The sequence below is a fragment of the Macaca thibetana genome, chromosome 6 (assembly GCF_024542745.1).
Source record: "Macaca thibetana thibetana isolate TM-01 chromosome 6, ASM2454274v1, whole genome shotgun sequence".
NCBI classification, from domain to species: domain Eukaryota; kingdom Metazoa; phylum Chordata; class Mammalia; order Primates; family Cercopithecidae; genus Macaca; species Macaca thibetana.
In genome coordinates, this window is record NC_065583.1 from 42,886,612 (window position 1) to 42,907,837 (window position 21,226).

Consider the following 21,226-nt stretch of genomic DNA (forward strand, 5'->3'; position numbering starts at 1 on the left):
TGTGTACTTTGTTTCTGTATCTACCATAGCTTCACATCTGCCAGAAGGTCAAAATCTTGGTTGAAATGAACCAAACTCATAACCTCAGTAAAGAATGACCTCATAGGAAACGCAAGCTACATAAAAGAATCCAGAAGTTTAATTCAAACTAAAAATAAAAATAAAAATAAATGTTTTAGGCCAAGTTAAAATCAAGTAGACTGATGATTCATAATTTATTTTGACTTAGATTACAGATCTAAGTGGAAATTGAGCTATCATCAGAAGCCTTGATCACTTTTCCCCAGACACCTTTTATCTTTTGGGGGATGGTCAAGAGCTGGAAATTTCCGCCCAAGCATAACTTACATCAAAGTTATTGAGTGCATATGCCAGTTCTCCTCCTCCTCCACCCTGGTGCTGGGAGGCATCGTCTGAGGCAGTGGCCTGGGCTGCATTGGAAATGCCTGTGACCGCCTGCTGCAGCTGCTTGTATATCAGGTCCCTGTTGGCCTTATAGGCTGCGACATCAGGGTGCTGTAGGCATGCCTGGGATGCAGTATAGAGGATCGGAACGTTCTTCTGCAGGATTCCTCTAGCTGCAGCCATCTGATCACGATGGCCAACATCTTTCAATTCCTACAAGAGTAAATAAAACAAGGAATTGGAGCACTCTTTATATGGGCTCTACTCATATAAAAATTTGTCGGTAAATGCTGAAAAGTTAGAATTTCTACTAATTAGACATATTATTTTCATTAATCTAGTTGAGAGTCAATCACAAACAAGGCAGTATGGCTTAGCAGGTAAGATTCTGAGCTTTGGAATCACACAGACCTAGATCTGAATCCACCCTGCCCCCACCTCTACTTTCTCCTGGCTATTTTATGACCTTATTTTAAACCCTCGGGGTTACGTTTCCCCTTCTGTCAAAGAAAAGCAGTAATAGTACCTTTCTTATCATCGTTTTGAGGATTAAATGGGATAATGTATGTAAAGTACTTAGCACAGAACTAAATAAGGCATTAAATAAAAGACAAAACAAACTAACATCTTGATTACAACTCTATATAGATATATGTACCTATACCAACCAAAAATAGAAAAATCATGAAGAGGTAAATTCAAACAGAGTTAAGACTTATTATGAGGATTATTTTTTATTAAGTTACACCATTTTATTATAAGAGTTTTGTGAAATTTGGGTCAGGAAGCCACAGGTATATATGAACTACATAACTAGGTGAGGATATGGCAAGGCCATTCTCACAAGCACATAACTCCTTCTCTCCCCCTCACCACCCCAAAGACCACTTTAGGACACAGAACCATACTTTTCTTACACAGTACATTAAACAGTTCACAGGTCACTAGGCCATAAAGTTGAGGCATATGTGCTTCATAGCCCCAATCGATGATTATAATACTCTGTACAGATACAGTCTTAAACTATTTTTTTTTCCATTTCTTCTACCCCATAATTATAATCCGTAGTAAGAAGGATTTGAGGTCCTTGGCATCATTTCCACTAATGATGGCATCTACTTGGTAGGCTGAGTAGATATGCTAAGTGACAAATAAGTGATGCCAAAAATATGCAAGATGGGAATGGGAAGTGGGTATTTCTGGTATCCTCCTTTCACTCACATTATTCAGAAGGGGAAAAAAAAGGCTTTAGTAAAAGTGGATCACCACCACAGAAGAAGAATACAGGTGGTAACTCTAAATGATCACCAAATGGTAGCCCAACTCTATTTTACACATTAAAATGTCAACATTAATGTCATCAACTAAATAAAAGTATAAATTTAAACATTTTGAGTATTACATGTGTAAACAGTAAGGGAAAATTGACCAAGTTAGAAAGGACAAAGTCAATTACTCAATTAGCCATCTGACTTAGCTATTTAGTGGTTCATCTTTCTAGATGAGTTCCTAATTAGGCATTAGAGACACCAAACTGGCTTCCTTTTTCTGAAACTTCATCTCAGTATATATTTAGGTTTGCATCTTTATTCAAACCTTGTATAATATGACAGCTTACTTTTCCTCCTAGAATTCTTTTCTCGTTTGGAATCTAAATTTGCAAGTAATAGCTCACAGCACTCCAAATGCCCTGTAACACAGTACATTAGGCTAAACATTCAAAAACAGGACCCTGTAGATTTAAAGAATCAGTTATCATTTAAAGACTCAGGCTACAAGGGGCTATGACTAAACATTACACTTAAACAGCTGGTGCACATGTTTTGTGTGGCACTTTCTAAATGTCTTGCCGTCACCACAATCTGAGGGACTCTAAAAGTTTTCTAGGAAGGCATTTGCCTTTAAGCACTTAAATTGTCTACTGTTTTATAAAAATGCTTTGCAATCAGCTGTGGCATTCCTCCTAAGTGTCTATGACCTAGATCAGCATAGCTTCTTATGAAGGTTAGTTACCAAAGAGACTTACGGTCATCTCAAGTTAGTAGGTGCAATAATTACTATTCAACACATGACTTTCCTAAGCCACTGCCTGATATGGTATTACCAACTTCTACTTTTCCAAAGGCTACATTAGGCTAAATATTCAGAAGCAAGACCCTGTGGATTTAGAGAATTGGTAATCATTCCAAGACTTGAGTTATGACAAGGAGCTAGGGTTAACCATTATGCTTAAACAGCTGGTGCATATGTTCTGTGCGCCATTTTCTAAATGTCTTGCCCTCATCACACTGTGACAGACTTCTATTTACAAAGTATGAGGGATATATTTTAATCCATGATGAAAATAATAATGAAATACCATCATTTGTCCTGACTGCTAAAGTGTTCTTTTTTCTCTCTTTAGAACTGCTCTTGACTTAGCACAAAGAAATTAGATTTTGTTACATAAAGAAAACGGACACCATCACAGTACACCACTATTTATTGTAATAAGCATAATGATTAAAAGTATTCTTTTCAACATATATAATGCCAATAAGTAATCCAGATTACTGAGGAAACTGACCTATTAAGCAACATAATAGATTACTTATGAAAATAGAGTCACTTGGTCTACTTTAGCTTTCATAATCCCCAACTTTACCAACCCAGTGATGGTTCAAGCAGACTCAGGAACAGTCAAAGAACTGCTTTCAATGTAATCTGAATGATATCCCATGGATTGACCAAGAAATAGAAATTAACTTCTAAGCAATCTGTGTAACACTGCCTCTAACCAAGAGCTAAAAATTCAAGTGAAAGTTTCCTCTCATTTCTCTCTTAACAATATAAAATTACAGCCATAGATTTCTCTTGGATACAAATGGCTACACTTAAAAAAAGGGTCCGTGGTCAAACAATCCAACCAGTCCAAATTATTTACAAATAAAACACTGACAATAACATTACTATTCAGTGTCCAACTTTTCAGAAAAAATAATCACAAAAGGCAAGAATTCATAGACTAGGTAATAAAGAAGAAGCATTACATTCTCATCAAATACCTCAATAAGCTCTCTGCACACAGATGGAGGGAATGTAAGCATCAAAGCATTATTACATCACTAGCATGTTGGGAAGCCAGAGTCGACAATGTGAGGCAGAGGTGGTCCTTCTCACAGGACCTAGGGTTGATGCCAACCCATCCTTACTTCTGCCGTCACTTTTACACTTACAGTCAAATAACGGCATGGAGCTAATGGAAATTCAACACTTCTAGTCAGCAAATAATATTCCAGCCACACTTAATTAGAAAGTAACTGATTAGCGCCACACTTAGAATCCAATTCCAGTACAGCAAAGTGGTTTAGTCACTCAGTTGTTAAACAAGTATTTATTGAACACCACTATATCCAGGCAATGTGCTAGGCAGTAGTGATTGTAGGAACAATTAAAACACTTATCTCTGTCCTCTGCTGCCAAACAACCTGGGTTCAAATCCTGGCTCCACCACTTGTTAGATGAGTGACCTTGCGAGATTATATAACCTCTATTAAAATTAATATGCGACCAGTTATAGTATCTATCTCACATTATTTTGTGAAGACTAAATGAGTTTATGTTTACAAAGGGTTTAAAACAGTGACATCAGATGGCCAACTAGCAGCTCCTAGCATTCATCCCCCTCAAAACAACACCCGAAACGACTAAACAACTACATTTTAATAAAAATAACTGAGAGCACCAGAGCACATCAGAGGAGTTACAGAAACCCTGGTGACAAACTCAGGCTGGCCACATGGAAAACAGAAGGAAACACCAGGCCTTCACCACCCTATACCCCAACCAGGATCACCTGGGAACCAGGACAAACCTCCCCACTGTGAGGAGGTAAGCAAGAGGATCTCAGCAACCCCCATCAACACCCTGGACACATACAGACCTCACCACTGTCCCTGCAGTTCTCACAGGCACTAAGCCCAGCTGAGGGAGCTGCCTAGAGTTCACACTGCTGTGCTCCCTCCAAGAAGGGGACAACACTGTGACCTGCCTTCTACAGCCCATGCAACTACTGCACTATACCATCTTGGAAATGGAACCATGGCTGGAGTGTTCTCGCTCCTGGTATGAGTAGCCACAGCTTCCCTTCATCCCCAAGGCTAAGTCACCACCAAACTGTCACGACCAATTGGGCAGACATCCCCAAGCTGCAAGCAACTGTTATACCCTTACTCATGGGGCCAAGGAGAGAGGAAGCCACTCCATCTACCCCTCTTCTCTCCCTGTATTAGCCCATTCTTGCACTGCTATAAAGGACTACCTTTACAGGTTTAACTGGCTCATGGTTCTGAAGGCTGTACAGGAAGTATGGCTGGCGGTGGATGGTTCAGGAATCTTACTATCATGGCACAGAGCAAAGAGAAAGGAATCATGTCTTACGTGGCCAGAACCGGAGGAAGAGAGCAAAGGGGGAGATTTTAAACAACCAGATCTGTGAGAACTCACTCCCAAGAATAGCAAGGGGGAAATCCCCCTGCACCCCCACCCCTGCAATCCAATCACTTCCTACCATGCCCCTCCTGCAACAAAGGGGGTTACAATTAGACATGAGATTTGGGTGGGGATATAAATCCAAATAGTATCACTCCCCTTCCAGGGAAAACAGTACCTTCACCGCTCAGAGGAGTCACCCCACACTAGTGCCCAACCTGAAGCAGTGCCCTGCATCCAAGGAAATGGCACCCAGAGCAGTCACGTATCCATATACTTTAGCAGAAGTGCCCTGCATCCCAAGGAATCTGTGCCTGGACTGTCCAGAAAATTCAAGCCCACCAGGCCTGAGCTGAAGCAGCACATTGCCCCCTAGGGAACTGGTGCCCTGAACCAGCTGAGCATCCCAGGGCTGAGCTGACATAATACCCTGCATCCAAGGGAAACAAGGGAAACAAACTCTGCTCAGTGGCTGAGCAGAGACATTCACCCTACAGGCCAAACAACTCTAGTATTCTGTTTCCCTAAAGTTGGATCCCCTAGAGTGTGAACTGCTGAGACACTCCTCTCCTTGCAGAGTAATCACTGTGCTGTTCCCTCCCCTCCCCAGAGCCCACACAACAGCTGTGCTCTGCCATTCTGGGATATGTGCTGCTGTTGCACCTGGCTTCACAGAGCCTAGGATACTGCCAAGCTCCACCATCCAGGGGCCTAGAGTCACTACTGCATGGTGCCTCAGCCTCTGGGCTCCAACTTGCCACTGAGCCCTATTGGCTCAGGTTCCCAAATTGTAGCTACATATACCCTGCTCCCTAGGCCCAAACCTCCAGAGCACCCCTTCTTCCCAAGTTGCACCAATGCTGTGCCCTGCCCCCTAGGGGAAGAATCATAACCTCAACCTAGGCCCCTGGTCCAAAGCTACTGGGATACCTCAGATTCAAAGATCCTGAATTTATAGGCAACTGACATCCAACTCTGCCAGAGAGAACAAAGCCAGGTACCCAATACATCCCAAGATCAAGGTGCCACAGTAAGTTCACAAAACCCTGAGCCTGGGACCCCAGCCCCACAGCTGCCCCAAGCCCCTGTACCTAGAACCCAGTGCCACAGCAGCTGCTTATACATTGTCATACCTGACACAAACAGTGATCCCCTCAGCTAAGTCTCCCTACTGTGGGAAAAACAAGAAGAGGAGGACCCCAAAAACCCTGACACCAAGGACATACAAGACTACAACTACCACAAACTTCTACAGCCTAGGCAACTGAAGCACCCAAAGTTACTGCTAACATTGAACACAGGTGAAGAAGCTGCATGAAGACTGTACTACTGCTCCTAATGGACACAGAGTCAACACACACTCCCCAACCAGCATACTAAAATCCAACTGCAAGGGAAAGTCTCTATAAAACCCATTCAAAAGACTGTAGAAGAAGTGATTGTTCCACCATATGCACAGACGTCAAAACAGGGACACAAGAAACATGAAAAAGCAAGTAAATATGACACCAAGAAAGGAATATAACTCTTTAATACTAGAACCCAATGAAACGGAAGTCAATGTGAGCCCAGGAGTTCGGGACCAGCCTGGACAACGTAACAAGACCCCATCTCTACCCACCCCTCCCCTCCCCCGCCAAAAAAAATAGCTGGGTGTGACATGCCTGTAGCCCCAGCAGTTTGGGAGGCTGAAATGGGAGGATCACTTGAGACTGCCGAGAAAATGCCACTGCACTCTGGCCTGGGCAACAGAGCAAGACCCTGTCTCAAAAAAAAAAAAAAAAAAAAAAAGGGAAATCAACAAACTTCCAGAAAAAGAATTTAAAATCTTGGCCCAGATGCAGAGGCTCACACCAGTAATCCCAGTTACTTGGTTGTGGGGGCGGGGGCGTGGGGGTGGGGCTAAGGCACAAGAATCATTTGAACCTGGGAGGCGGAGGTTGCAATGAGCCAAGATCACGCCACTGCACTCCAGCCTATGCGACAGATGACAGCAAAAGTCTGTTTCAAAAAGATAAAATAAAATATTATCGTAAGGAAACTCAAAAGAGAGACAGATAAAAAATTCACCAAAATCAGGATATAAATGAGAAATTCAACAAAAAGAAAGCATGAAGACGACCCAACAGAAATCACGCAGCTAAAGAATTTAATGATGAAAAACAACAAGGAAGAATTCAATAAAAAATACAATAGAAAGTTTCAAAAGATTTCATCAAGAAAAAGAAAATCTTAGAACTTGAATGAAAAAGAGTGACAAAAGCCTGCAAAACTTATGGGATAGCATTAAATCACCCAATATTCCCATCATGCGAATTACAGAAGGAGAAAAGAAAAGGCATAGAAAACCTATTTAATGAAATAGCAACTGGAAACTTCCCAAGTCTAAGGAGAGATATGGACACACAGATCCAAAAAGTCCCCAAAGAGACTGAATTTAAAAAGTAGTTATAGTTACTGGGTAGTTGTACACCCAAGGCGCATTATAGTCAAATTGTTAAAAGTCAAAGACAAAGATAAAATTCTAAAGACAGCAAGAGAAAAGCATCGAGTCATATGAAAGGGAATCCCCAATAGAATAACAGCAGATTTCTATGCAGAAACCCTACAGGCCAGGAAAAAGCAGAATGTTATATTCAAATAGACAAAAAGAATTATATAAACTAAAAATCTTCTGCACAACAAAGGAAACAATCAACAGAGTGAACAGTCAACCTGAAGAACAGGAGAAAATATGTGCAAACTATTCATCTGATAAGGGATTAATATCCAGAATATACAAACAACTCAACAGCAAAAACTCAATCTGATTTTAAAATGGGCAAAAGTAGCTGGGCACGGTGGCTCACACCTGCAATCCAGGTACTTTGGGAGGCCAAGGCGGGCAGATCACTTTTGAGGCCAGGAGTTCAAGACCAGCCTGGCCAACATGGTGAAAACCTGACTCTACTAAAAATATAAAAATTAGCTGGGTATGGTGGTGCATGCCTGTAGTCTCAGCTACTCAGGAAGCTGAGGCAGGAATCGTTTGAACTCGGGAAGTGGAGGTTGCAGTGAGCCGAGATTGCATCACTGCACTCCAGCCTGAGTGACACAGTAAAACTCTGTCTTAAAAGAAAGAAAGACAAGGCTGGGCGCGGTGGCTCAAGCCTGTAATCCCAGCACTTTGGGAGGCCGAGACGGGCGGATCACGAGGTCAGGAAATCGAGACCATCCTGGCTAACCCGGTGAAACCTCGTCTCTACTAAAAAAATACAAAAAACTAGCCAGGCGAGATGGCGGGCTCCTGTAGTCCCAGCTACTCGGGAGGCTGAGGCAGGAGAATGGCGTAAACCCGGGAGGCGGAGCTTGCAGTGAGCTGAGATCCGGCCACTGCACTCCAGCCTGGGCCACAGAGCCAGACTCCATCTCAAAAAAAAAAAAAAAAAAAAAAAAAAAAGAAAGACAAATGAGCTAAACATACATTTCTCAAAAGAAGACATACAAATGACCAACAGGTATATGGAAAGATCCTCAACATCACTAATGATCAGAGAAAACCAAATCAAAACCTCAAAGAGGTATCATCTCATTCTAGTTAGAATGGCTATTAGCAAAACGAAAGGAAAAAAAAGCTGGGAAAGGGGAACTCTAATATACTGATGGTGGGAATGTAAATCAGTATAGCCAAATACATAAAACTGTATGGAATTTCCTCAAAAAACTAAAAATAGAACCATCATATGATCCAGCAATCCCACTACTGGGTATCCAAAGGAAAGGAAATCAGTATGTCAAAGAGAGACGTGCATTCCTTTGTTTATTGTAGCTCTATTCGCAATAGCCAAGATATGAAATCAACATAAGTGTCCATCAACAGACAAAATGTGGCATATATTCACAACGGAATACTATTTAGCCATTTAAAAAAGACAAAATTCTGTCATTCGTAGCAACATGGATGAGTTTAGAGGACACTATGGTAAGTCAGATAAGCCAGGCACAGGAAGATAAATACCACATGCTCTCACTTATATGGAAGCTTAGGAAGTTGACTCATAGAAGTGAGAAAGGGTAGTAGGGAGAGGCAGGTAGCCAAAGCTCAGTTATCAGATACAAATATACAGTTAAATAGGAGGAATAAATTCTACTAAAGGAGGCCAGTGGACAGTGCCCAAAAGAAAGAATGAAGTTTCCATCAGGCTGGGTGGGCCCTTTGGATAAAATGAGTATTTGTTTAATTTCCAAGAAAAGCATTAGTCTACTGTAATATACACCAAGGCCCAAGTCTATAAAAGGCCATTTTGTGAACAGGGGGCACACAGGAGCCCATAACCAGTCTACTCAGTGAATTCTCTTTTAGGAGGCTAAGTGTAAAGAATTAGGCCCAAAGAAAACTACAAATGACCATGACTCACTATAAACCCAAGAAAATGGGAATACGTATCATTCAAAATCCTGGCAGAAAAAAGTAAGTAAAATCAAATCAGGTGACTCAAAGGCAGTTTAGAGACTATGCTATTATACAAAGGTATGGGCAAAATACAGAGAAACTACAAAGCTGGTAGGACACTTAGGCATGAAGGGACAAGAGGAGGCAGCAGTTACCAAAACCAGGGAGCAAGATGTGTAGAGAATGCCACCAGACAGGAAAGGCATCACTTTTAGCAACCCAGGGCACCCAGCAGGAAAGAGGCCTGAGGGTAACGACATAGCATCACTCTGTATCTCCTTTGACCTCCTGCTGGTGCTCCCACTCACCAAGCCCAAGCAGGAGTCCACGAATGAAATCCAGGCAGGTTAGGTTCCTGGGGCAGAGAACAGGGTAAACAAGGGTGGGAAACAATATGGAAGGGCAAACAGAAGATTATCCAGCATGTATATAGTAATTCCAATATTTCTGTGACATCTTATTTCAGAAAACTTTGGCATTTGCTATTACTTTTTTAAAAAAATACATGAAAAAATACATAAGGGATTATGTTCAAGGAACTCTTCACAGATGCATGGCACAAGGTATTAAAACTTAGGCATTGAGAAGTATTTGGCTTTGGAAGAAAAAAAACAAGTCAGGTAGCATTACTTTCTAGTAAGTTTCTTGAACAGCATATAAAATTCCAGACGATGCGTGGTGGCTCATGCCTATAATCCCAGCAATTTGGGAGGCTGAGGCGGGTGGATCACGAGGTCAGGAGTTCAAGAGCAGCCTGGCTAAGATGGTGAAACCCCATCTTACAAAACAAAAAAATTGGCCAGGTGTGGTGGCAGGCACCTGTAGTCCCAGGTACTCGGGAGCCTGAGGCAGGAGAATAGCTTGAACGCAGGAGGTGGAAGTTGCAGTGAGCCGAGATCACACCACTGCACTCCAGCCTGGGCGACAGCGAGAGTCCACCACAAAAAAAAAAAAACAAAAAAAAACACCATCTATTTATTTATTCCACCATTTTGCAATGACGCACAATAATGGCAGTCTTAATGTTTATTTTGTCTAAATAATAGTCAGTCTTCATACACCAAGATCAGACTACGTTTTTAAACCAGTAGGACTATTTGCCAAACTGTATCTTTTAAATATAACTTAATATTTACTTCACATATTCAAACAAGAATTTGTGTCAAAACCATTAATTAAAATAAATTGTGAACGTAATTTGGCCAGCTTGCCACATTTATAGGATGACCATTCTATTAAACAAGTTATTCTCAGGATCAATTAGCTCCAGCAAAAAGAAAAGATACTTGTAATTTATATGATGGAGACTAAGCTAACACAAAAATAAATTATAAAAGCACACTGACAGGAGGCTGAGGCAGGAGAATTGCTTGAACCCGGGAGGCGGAGGTTGTGGTGAGCCGAGATTGTGCCACTGCACTCCAGTCTGGGCAACAAGAGCGAAACTCCGTCTCAAAAAAAAAAAAAAAGGCACACTGAGCCTACACTAACTTAGGCATACCAACCTAGCTATATATATTACCATGTATAATCTTATGCACTAGAAATCCAAAACCAGGATCTCATATATACAGTTAGTCTGATCATATCTTATGACTTGAAATAAAAGCAATAAACTATTATTCACCAATTGTCTCCTGAGAAGGGCCTTCTTAGTGCCTGGCACTGTATTAAATACTGTACATATATTATTTAATTGAATCCTCTCATGGCATAGATTTTTAATATTAATGTAAATATAACCAAATGACTAAGAAGTCCCCAAAAGAGCTGTCATATATTAAACATTAATAGTATTTAGGTAGCCATGGTGGTTCATGCCGGTAATCCTAGCACTTTGGGAGGCCAAGGCAGGAGGATCTCTTGAGCCCAGGAGTTCGAGACCAGCCTTGATAACATGACAAAATCCTGTACCTACAAAAAATACAAAAGTTAGCCAGGTGTGGTGTCCTGTGCCTATAGTCCCAGCTATTCGGGAGGCTGAGGTAGGAGGATCACCTGAGCCTGGGGAAATGGAGGTTACATGATGGCACCACTGTACTCCAACCTGGCAACAGAGTGAGACCCCCTTTTACATATTTACTAACAACCATCTTGTCGCAATGAAAAAAGTCTGTAGCAGTCATAGCAGGTTGCCTACCCAAATCCATTCCCTACTCCCACTCCCAACCCAACTTCCCACTACCTGTCAGACCTTTCGCTGGGTGTTTTGTTGGGTCTTAAGGCTACCCCTTAAGCAAGAGCAGAAGGTGGATCTGGATTACTCTGAGTCAGGCAGACTCCTTTCCTCTTGCCAGGGATAACTGAGGAATAGGCATGTTGCACAATTCAGATTTAGGACAAGTCTGCTAGGAGCTTCTAGATTGTTTGCTTATAAAGAGAGACATATGGAAGAAACAGTCCTTTTTGTTCTCACTGGACATATTATGTGCAAATGTCATGCACAGAGCCTCTGCAGCCACCCAGTGCCAGGCACACTGAAGACAGCAGTGATGAAAAATATCAAGAACCTGGATCCTTGATGATACTGCAAAGCCCTTATATTTAACAACCCTGAAGTCACTTAGCCTAACTCAGGACTTACCATTACTGAGAAAATAAATCCCCCATTTTTTCAAGCAGTTTGGAAGTTGGGTTTTCTGCAAACTCCAGTGCAAAGTATCCTAACTGATAAAGGTATTAGCTAACAACAACAATTCTTCTTCTTGGGGCTTGTTTTAAAACAAGAATTTAAACCATAAGCATGATCAGGACTATGAAACGTCTAAGAAGACGGATAGCAATATATGGATCTTCTCTGAAGAATGTACACCTAAAATACACAGCGTCCAACAGCAAGGGCACAGGAAAGGTTTCAAAGCACCCCAACAGTGAAAATGCCAAAGGGTCAAAGGGCTACTGGAGCTTGGAAAAGTAACACTGATCCTCATGCCACACAACGGAAACTACTAATAACAATAAGAAACAGTTAAAAAGTAACAAGACATGGAGCTGGTGGGGCAAGGTATGGAGATACTTTCTGATACAGAGACAATTTCAGTATGTTTAAATGGATTAAAGTTTTATTAAAAATCTGAACAAAACTGCACCACTAACTCAGGTTAATCCTTAAATACACAAAGACCTATTACCTCTCCAGACACTACCTTCATCACAAGTTGTCAAGCTACTTAAGATAAAATGTTCACAAGAATTAAAATAGGAACATAACATGAATGCAATGTAATTATAACTTTATTAAGAGCACAATACTGAAAAGACACCTTAGTTTAAATGTTTTAATGAAACTATATTGGCGAAGGTAGGTAATGGTACTTTCAGAAAACACAAAGAATGAGTTTTTCCCTCTAGACAGTAAAATAAACGACTTTAATATATCCCCAAATCATGACTGTACCTGTTGTCTTTTGGCTGCCATAATGTTCAGCTTATCCACTTCAGGTTTTAGGGCTTTATACTGGATTCCTAAGTCTTGTTCATTGCCAGCATTTCTCAACTTCAAGATACCATCTTCCACCTATGAAAAAAAAAAAAAAGCCCCAAAAACCAAAAATTCTGAATGTAAGTCTGTAAATAAAGATGGCATCCTAGAAATTTTCATTCCTGTTAACAGCTACTCAAGAAGCAATCCAAACTTAGCACTCTTGAGTTTGCATGGTCCTCTAACATTTAAACAGCAATCACACAGGAGCTTCATAGTGGGAAAGACACTAATACTGGCCTCTACCTTAAAGTACAAAATTTAACGCATCTTGGTTTTCTCAACTCCGGAACTCTACTAGTACAAGGAAAGATTTAATCATTACTGGAAAAAGGGAAGGAGTCAAAACAGTATCTTTGCTACAAGTTCTTCATTTTAGACAACACTGGCTCTCAACAGAGCCAGGATGATACATAGTTGGACTAGAGGAGTAAGTGGAAATTAAACAAAAATATCTCTGGTCCACTGAGATAAACCAAATTCAAAACCAAACTAAATCCTAAGGAATGCTGAACTAAGGAAGGCCAGTAGCGATCTTCCTGTGATAGAACAAATTACAGACATAGGCCTGTATACTTACAACTTTCAGCTGAACAAGTAATTTGTAGACATCTGCCATGTCAGCCAAAATCAGCAAGCGGGTAACAGCAGAGAGCAAAGCTCGAGCTGCCCGAACCATGTTGCCTCGCTTCACAGAAGAGCAGGGATCATCTGCGAACTCTCCCGCAGCAGTCTTCATCAAATCACCTGTTTTACAGAATGAAAAACAAACTCAGCAACAATGAACTCAAATAACTGATCTACATTTTTAAAAAATATAAAAATAATCCAATCTTTGTATATTTCATGCACAAATTTAGTTTAAGAGTTTTCATTTTTGTTGTTGTTTGCTGTTCCTTTGTTTTATAGCTATCACTTAAAAAAGCACCTTCATATATTGCTGGTGAAAGCAAAATATCTGGAAAGTGACTTGGTACTATATATTAAGAGGCTTAAAAATATTTCCCTTTGATCTAATAATGCTCCTTTCCAAAAAAGGGCATTATATGTATCAAAAAAAAAAGAAGAAAAATTCAAGATTTGAACGGGAGAAAAAAAGCTTATCTAATGCAATCTACCCTCACATCCATAGAATACAGAAACAGGGCAACAATTATGCAGAACCGCAACAATTATGCAGAACCACCACACTTCATTAATCATCCCAACTATGCAATGTGTACAGCCATAACAGAGACTCATCGGTATGTGAAAATAGAGTTCAGCCACTGATTCATTCCTTTCCTTCGCAGAACACTACCGAAAGCTCAAATGCTCAACAATAAGCATCTAGTAAAGTAAATTATGGTGTAGCCTACAAATGACTATTATGAAAATATTTATAGATATGAAAAATGTTAAGCAGAAACAAATGAAATTATAAATGTATGTTTCTTTTTAAATACAGAGGAAAGACTGGAGTCAAAAGGCAAATAATAGTTATCACGGGGTTACACACTGCCTCTTTACATATTTGGTACTTATAAAAAGTTTCTATAATGAAGAGGTACTGTATCTGCAATTTTTTTAAAACTAGCTAAAAACATATAAAATAGATTTTACTATAGTTAACAGGAATATCCAACTTATACAATCCTGAGCTCAAGAATTTATTTATAGCCTGGGCACGGTGGCTCACACTAGCAATCCCAGTGCTTTGTGAGGCCGAGGCAGGAGGATCTCTTTAGCCCATGCGTTTGAGGTTGCAGTGAGCCATAACTGCACCACTGCACTCTAGCCTGGGTGATAGACCAAGACCGTGTCTCTTAAAAAAAAAAAAAAATTAAGAATTTATAACATTTCCTAGAAACTTGTGGAACTTACACTTTCTGTCATTTGTGTCTATTAAAATTATTTACGGTGCCCACTGTCACTCTTTTCTTACAGCTATAAAGGGCCAGTGTTGTGTCTTGTCCACTGGTTATACAAATAGGGCCTGTATGGAGACTATCTTTAGAATCTTGGAAAAGCAATTACTCCCTCCTCCTTTGGCTGAGCAAGCCCACTTCAGTTCACATTAAAGTCTAAAAGCCATTCACTCTCTCATGTCTTCCATGAATTTTTTTAAGGCACTTTCAAGAAGTCTAGCTATTTCTCAACAGACCTATCAAATTTCTCCTAGCTATCATCATTGGATGCACAACACAAGCAGAAGAGGGGGAAAAAAAATTGCCTCACATGCATATATTAATTAGGCTTAGAAGCACTGTATAATTCTAAGAGTAAAGAAAAGCTCCACATATTTGTCAGGCCTGAAAAACTTCCAATGAATTACAGTTAAAAGGCTTTCCTGGATCTAACACAGTCTTCTCTCTTATATCTTCAGGAAAACACAGACATATGGCAATCATTATGTGGATTCGTAACATTAATGCTGATATCTTATGGTATTTTAAAAGATGGAGCTCATTCATTCTTTTATTTGTTCAACAAATGTTTGAGCACCTATCAAGGGCTGTGCCCTACTGGAGCTCTATGGAGGGAGGCAGACAAAAAATTAACAGCCAGTTAAGACAAGGCATCTGGTCTCGAAGGGTTCACAAATTATAGAGTATTACAATGCACCCAAAATTAAATAGCCTTGTGAACAAGGTGCTATGGAAATATGCTTAAGAAAACTATTTACTCAGGGAAGAATTTCTCTGCAACTCTTGCAGAGAAGAGATATTTGCCTTAAAAAAAATATTAATACTGTCTTAGGCCAGAAGTGGTGGCTCAAACCTGTAATCCCAGCACTTTGGGAGGCCGAGGTGAGTGGATCACCTGAGGTTAGAAGTTTGAGACCAGCCCGGCCAACATGATGAAACTCCGTCTCTACTAAAAAAAATACAAAAAAATAGCCAGGTGTGGTGGCGGGTGCCTGTAATCCCAGCTACTCGGGAGGCTGAGGGACGAAAATCGCTTGAACCTAGGAGGCGGAGGTTGCAGTGAACTGAGAATGCACCATTGTACTCCAGCCTGAGCAACAAGAGCAAAACTCCATCTCAAAAAAAAAAAAAAAAATACATATAAATGTGTGTGTGTGTGTGTGTATATACACAGTCTTAAACAGTATTATTACCAAACAAGAGAACAAGCAAGAGATGTTGACCCTATATAATAAGCAGAACTTCACCTAATTTAGCACTTGCTACAAACTAAAAACAAACAAATCCACTTTCAAAACACAAAGCTGAACATACCATCCCCACCTTCAAATAACTTATCCAGAAAAGATGGATCTGACCACTAAGAAATTATGTGGCATTTTAACATGCAAGCTACAAAAAAGAAAACACAAGGTGTCATGGGAATTCCAAGGAGGAAGCACTAACAACCAGTTTGGGGAAGAAATGAAATGCCAGCAACAGCTTTATGGAAGGTATCGTACTCTGAAATGAACCCATCCCTCAAAGGAGAGGAAGGATGTGGGCAGCAGAGTTAAGGGAGTTACCACCTCAAGCAGAAGGAACAGTAACATAATAATGTCCAACACTGGCCGGGTGCTGTGGCTCACACCTATAATCCCAGCACTCTGGGAGGCTGAGGCCGGTGGATCACTTGAGGTCGGGAGTTCAAGACCCGGCTGGCCAACATGGTGAAACCCCATCTCTACTAAAAATGCAAAGACATGGTGGCAGGAGCCTGTAATCTTTACTCAGGAGGCTGAGGCAGGAGAATCACTTGAACCCAGGAGGCGGAGGTCGCAGCGAGCCGAGATTGCGCCACTGCACTCCAGCCTGGGCGACAAAGAGAGAGTCTGTATCAAAAAAAAAAAAAAAAAGTCCAACATTTATTTAAATTATCTACTCTACGGCACTACACGTATCTTTAAAATTCTGTTACCCATCTAGAAAGTAAGTGGTAGTAATCTTTGCTTATAAATAATACAACTAAAGCTTATACAGATTAACTAACTTAATCCCTGCCACCTTAACTAGTAAATGGCAGAGCTGGGATTTGTAATGCCAGTATTTACGCTCTTTGTAGAACCACTTATCATGCTAAGGTATACAATAAGAAGGCTTATATATTATATATTAATATATAATTCATATATTAATTAGGCTTAGAGGCATAATATCTAGTTTGAATTATCTAGTCTGAGGAGAAAGGGATATGTTTAGAAGAAGCAGAAGATGGCCAGGCGCGGTGGCTCACACCTGTAATCCCAGCACTTTGGGAGGCCGAGACGGGCGGATCACGAGGTCAGGAGATCGAGACCATCCTGGCTAACACGGTGAAACCCCGTCTCTACTAAAAAAACACAAAACTTAGCCGGGCGCAGTGGCGGGCGCCTGTAGTCCCAGCTATACTGGAGGCTGAGGCAGGAGAATGGCTTGAACCCGGGAGGCGGAGCTTGCAGTGAGTGGAGATCGCGCCACTGCACTCCAGCCTGGGCGACAGGGCGAGACTCCGTCTCAAAAAAAAAAAAAAAAAAAAAAAAAGAAGCAGAAGATAAGAGTAGAAAGGCCGTAGACAAACAGAATTCAATTCCCTCAACCAAAGGGAAGTCAAAGTACACAGGATTAACCTGTCTAAAGTACATACAATAAACCTAACCAGAGACATGGATCAGAAAGCTACAGTGAGAGCCCAGAAAAGAGTGGTAGTAAATTACAAAGGCAGGGGTCAAAAGATCTGATCACCTTTGATTAAGCACAGTAGATTCTTTAAAGGTTGCAAGCATAGGGCCTTTCTGAGTGGGAGAAGAAAGCCAGAGCTGTATGAAAACACGAGTTGGGAAAGATTTAGGAAAAAAAAAAAAGTTAGGACCCTCGAGACTGTGGACATCGGAATAAGGAGAGGAAGATTCTGTAATAAAAGAAACAGAATAAAGAGAACTAAGACTGTCAAAAACGAGAAGGCCAGACTTGTAAGAGAAAACTAGTCAATCAAAACAAATGTAAACATAGAGATTAATCAACTATAACTGAGAACCCAGAAATATATTCCGATTTTAACAAGAGTGCCAATAATATTCAATGAAGAATGATCTTGTCCACAAATGGTGCTAAGACAAGTGCAATATGCAAAAGAATTAAGTTGGACCCCTATCTCACACCATATACTTACAAAATTGATCAAAACCTAAATGTTAGAACTAAAATTATAAAACACTTAGAAGATAACACTTCATGACCTCTGATTCACAATGGTTTCTTAGCTATGACACCAAAAGTACAAACAACAGAACAAAAAACAGATAAGGTGGACATCATAAAAACATTTAAAATTTTGTGCTTCAAGGAACACTACTAAGAAAGTAAAAAGACAACCCACAAATGGAAGAAATTTTCTGCAAATTATATATAAGGATCTAGTATCCAGAATATATAAAGAACTCTTATACTAAATATACATATTTTTTTAAGTTGGCTGCAGTGGCATGTGTTTGCAGTCCTAGCTACTTGAGAGGCTGAAGCAGGAGAACTGCTTGAGCCCAGAAGTTAGCATCTAGCCTGGGCAACATAGCAAGACCTGGCTTCTTTAAAAACAAACAAACAAACAAACAAAAATAGACAAATAATCCAATTTAAAATAGGCAAAGGATTTAAACAGGTGCCCATCTGAAGATTTAGAAATGGCCAATAAGCACATGAAAAGCATGATGCTCAACCTCATTAGCCATCAAGTAATACAAATCAAAACCACACAAAGATATCACCTCATACCTAGTAGGATGCCTATCATACAAAGGGCAGATAATAGCAAATGGCAAGAATATGGGGAAATTAGAACTCTCATATCCCAATGTTGGGAATGTAAAAAGGTGCATCTGCTTTGGAAAACAATCTGGCAGTTCCTTAAGGTGTTAAATGTTGAATTATCATATGACTCAGTAATTCCACCGCTAGGTGGATATGGTTTGGATCTGTGTCCCTGCCCACATCTCAAGTCAAACTGTAATTCTCATTGTTGGAGGTGGACCTGGTGGGTGGTAAGTGGATCATAGGAGCGGTTTCTCATGAATGGGTTAGTACCAACCTCTTGGTGCTGTTCTTGTGATGGTGAATGAGTTCTAATGAGATCTGATTGTTTAAAGGTGTGTGTGACACCTCTCCCACGCCCTCTCTTGCTCCTCCTCCTGCCATGTTAGATGCCTACCTGCCCATTTGCCTTCCACCATAATTGGAAGCTTCCTGAGGTCACCCCAGAAGGAGATGCCACTATGCTTCCTGTACAGCCTGCAGAACCTTGAGCCAATTAAATATCTTTTCTTTATAAATTACCCAGTCTCCGGTATTTCTTTACAGCTATGTGAGAACAGACTAATATACGTTGGTGCAAAAATAACTGCAGTTTTCACCATTACTTTTTTTTTTAAATGGCCAAAACCACAACTACTTTTGCACCAACCTAATACATACCTACACAACTAAAAACCTATAAATGAATGCTCACGGTGTCACTAATCATAATAGCTGAAAAGCAGAAAGAAACCAAACACCTACCAACTGGAAAACAGACATACAAAATGTGGCATTATCCAGTATTTAGCCGTAAGAAAAAATGAAGTGCTGATACATGTGCAACATGGATGAACTTTCAAAACATACGTTAAGTGAAAGAATACTGTATTGTTCCATTTATATAAAATTGCCATTTGCCACAATAGGCAAATCCATAGAGACAGAAGGTAATGCTTGCTGGGCAATGGGAAGGAGGTAAGAAGAATCAGGACTAACTTGTAATAGGTAAAACCAGGTTTCTTTTTGGGATGATGAAAATGTCTGAAAGTACACAGTGGTGATGGCTGCACAACCTAATGAATATACTAAAAACCACTGAATTGTGCACTTTAAAACGGTGAATTTTATGTATGTGAGTTATAGCTCAATAAACAAAAAGGAAAAAAAAAAACAGTATTGAATGCAGTAACATGAAAGAGCACAGGTTCTGGAGCTGGATATAGGCTGAAGTTTTGGCTTTGCCACTTGCCAGCTACGCAACTAGACTTTATGAGTCTGTTTCCTCTTCTGTACAACATGTAGAATACCTGCTGTGAATGTCACTTAAAATACCTTGTAAAATGCCTAGTTCAGTGCCTTGCAGCACTAGGAGACAAAATAGGGTTGGTAGAAAGGATTGATACTAGGTAAAACAAGCTCAGAAGACAGAGAAAAGGTCTTCATTGTGTTTCATCAGTATTCACCTATTCAACAGCAACCTTCAAGAGCATTCATGCCTCTTTCAAAACATGCTTACTGATCACCTTCTATGAACCAGGCACTATTCTAAATGCTCCAGGAAATGAACCAACCAGGCCAGGAAAAAATCCCAGGCTCCAGGGAACTTACATTCTAGTGGGAGAGAAAGACAATAAACAATAGTACTGGGGTAGGGTCAGGGGCAGTGACAGAAAGGAGGACAGAGAAAAGGGGTGTAAGGTACAATTTAAAATAGCGGGATCAAGGTAGGCCTCCTTGAAAAAAATACCATTTGATTTGAAAACAGTCTTGACAAAGGAATCACAGGAATAATGTGGCTATCTGGAGGAACAGCATTCCAGGTAGAGGGAACACCAAGTCAAAGATCTAAAAAGATTATGGAAGGCCAAGGAAGCCAATGTGGCTGGCACAAGACGATGAAGAAGACGAGTGGCTTTCTGGGAATTGCACATACCAGACTTCAAGGGTAATACAAAGTTATAAATAAGACTGCTCTTTCAAGAATTTGGCCTAAGACCAGACACGGTGGCTCACACCTGTGATCTTAGCACTTTGAAAAGTCCAGGCAGGAGGACCCTTGAGACCAGGAGTTCAAGACCAGCCTGCGTAACACTGTGAGACCTCATCTCTACAAATAATAAAGAAAAAATAGCCAGGCATGAGGGCATACACCTATAGTCTTAGCTACTTGGGAGGCTAAGATGGGATGATCACTTGAGCCCAGGAAGCCAAGGCTACAGTGAACCATGATTGTGCTACCACACTCCAGCATGTGGGTGACAGATAGCCCCATCTCCAAAAAAAAAAAAAAAAAAGAATTTGGCCCATTACCAGGAGGAAAAGTCAAGGGCTACTAAAGGAATTATTTTCTACTTTATTTTCAATTTTATGTAGCACCTATAATCCCAGAATTCTGGGAAGCTGAGGCAGGAGGATCATTTCAGCCCAGAGAGTTTGAGATCAGTGTGGGCAACATAGTGAGACCCTGTCTCTATTGAAAAAATAATAATAATAATTAATTAGCTAAGTGTGGCGGTACATGCCTGTAATCCCAGCTACTCAGGAGGTTGAAGTGGGAGGATCACTTGAGCTCACGAGGTCAAGGCTACAGTGAGCTGGGACAGCACCACTGCACTTCAGACCTGGGCAACAGGGCAAGACTCTGTCTCAGAAAATAAAAATCTTGTGTAGGGGTACCGGTATAATAAACAGTAAGATCATAAACTCGGAAGTCAAACTAACAAAAAC

The 21,226-nt window shown here is 40.6% G+C and overlaps 2 protein-coding genes across 3 annotated transcripts in view; one reads left to right on the forward strand and one right to left on the reverse strand.

The window, feature by feature from the left end:
• The window catches only part of LOC126956106 (uncharacterized), a 589,638-nt gene that overhangs the window by 513,126 nt on the left and 55,286 nt on the right, over positions 1-21,226 (forward strand). The gene's annotated exons all lie outside the window — the stretch shown is intronic.
• The window catches only part of CTNNA1 (catenin alpha 1), a 177,745-nt gene that overhangs the window by 110,932 nt on the left and 45,587 nt on the right, over positions 1-21,226 (reverse strand). For both annotated transcript variants that reach the window (XM_050794981.1, XM_050794982.1), the window contains exons 4-6: positions 13,369-13,535; positions 12,705-12,824; positions 349-618 (exon numbers count right to left, since the gene is read on the reverse strand). In XM_050794981.1, the coding sequence (XP_050650938.1) occupies positions 349-618; positions 12,705-12,824; positions 13,369-13,535 (557 nt within the window). The remainder of the gene's footprint in view (positions 1-348; positions 619-12,704; positions 12,825-13,368; positions 13,536-21,226) is intronic.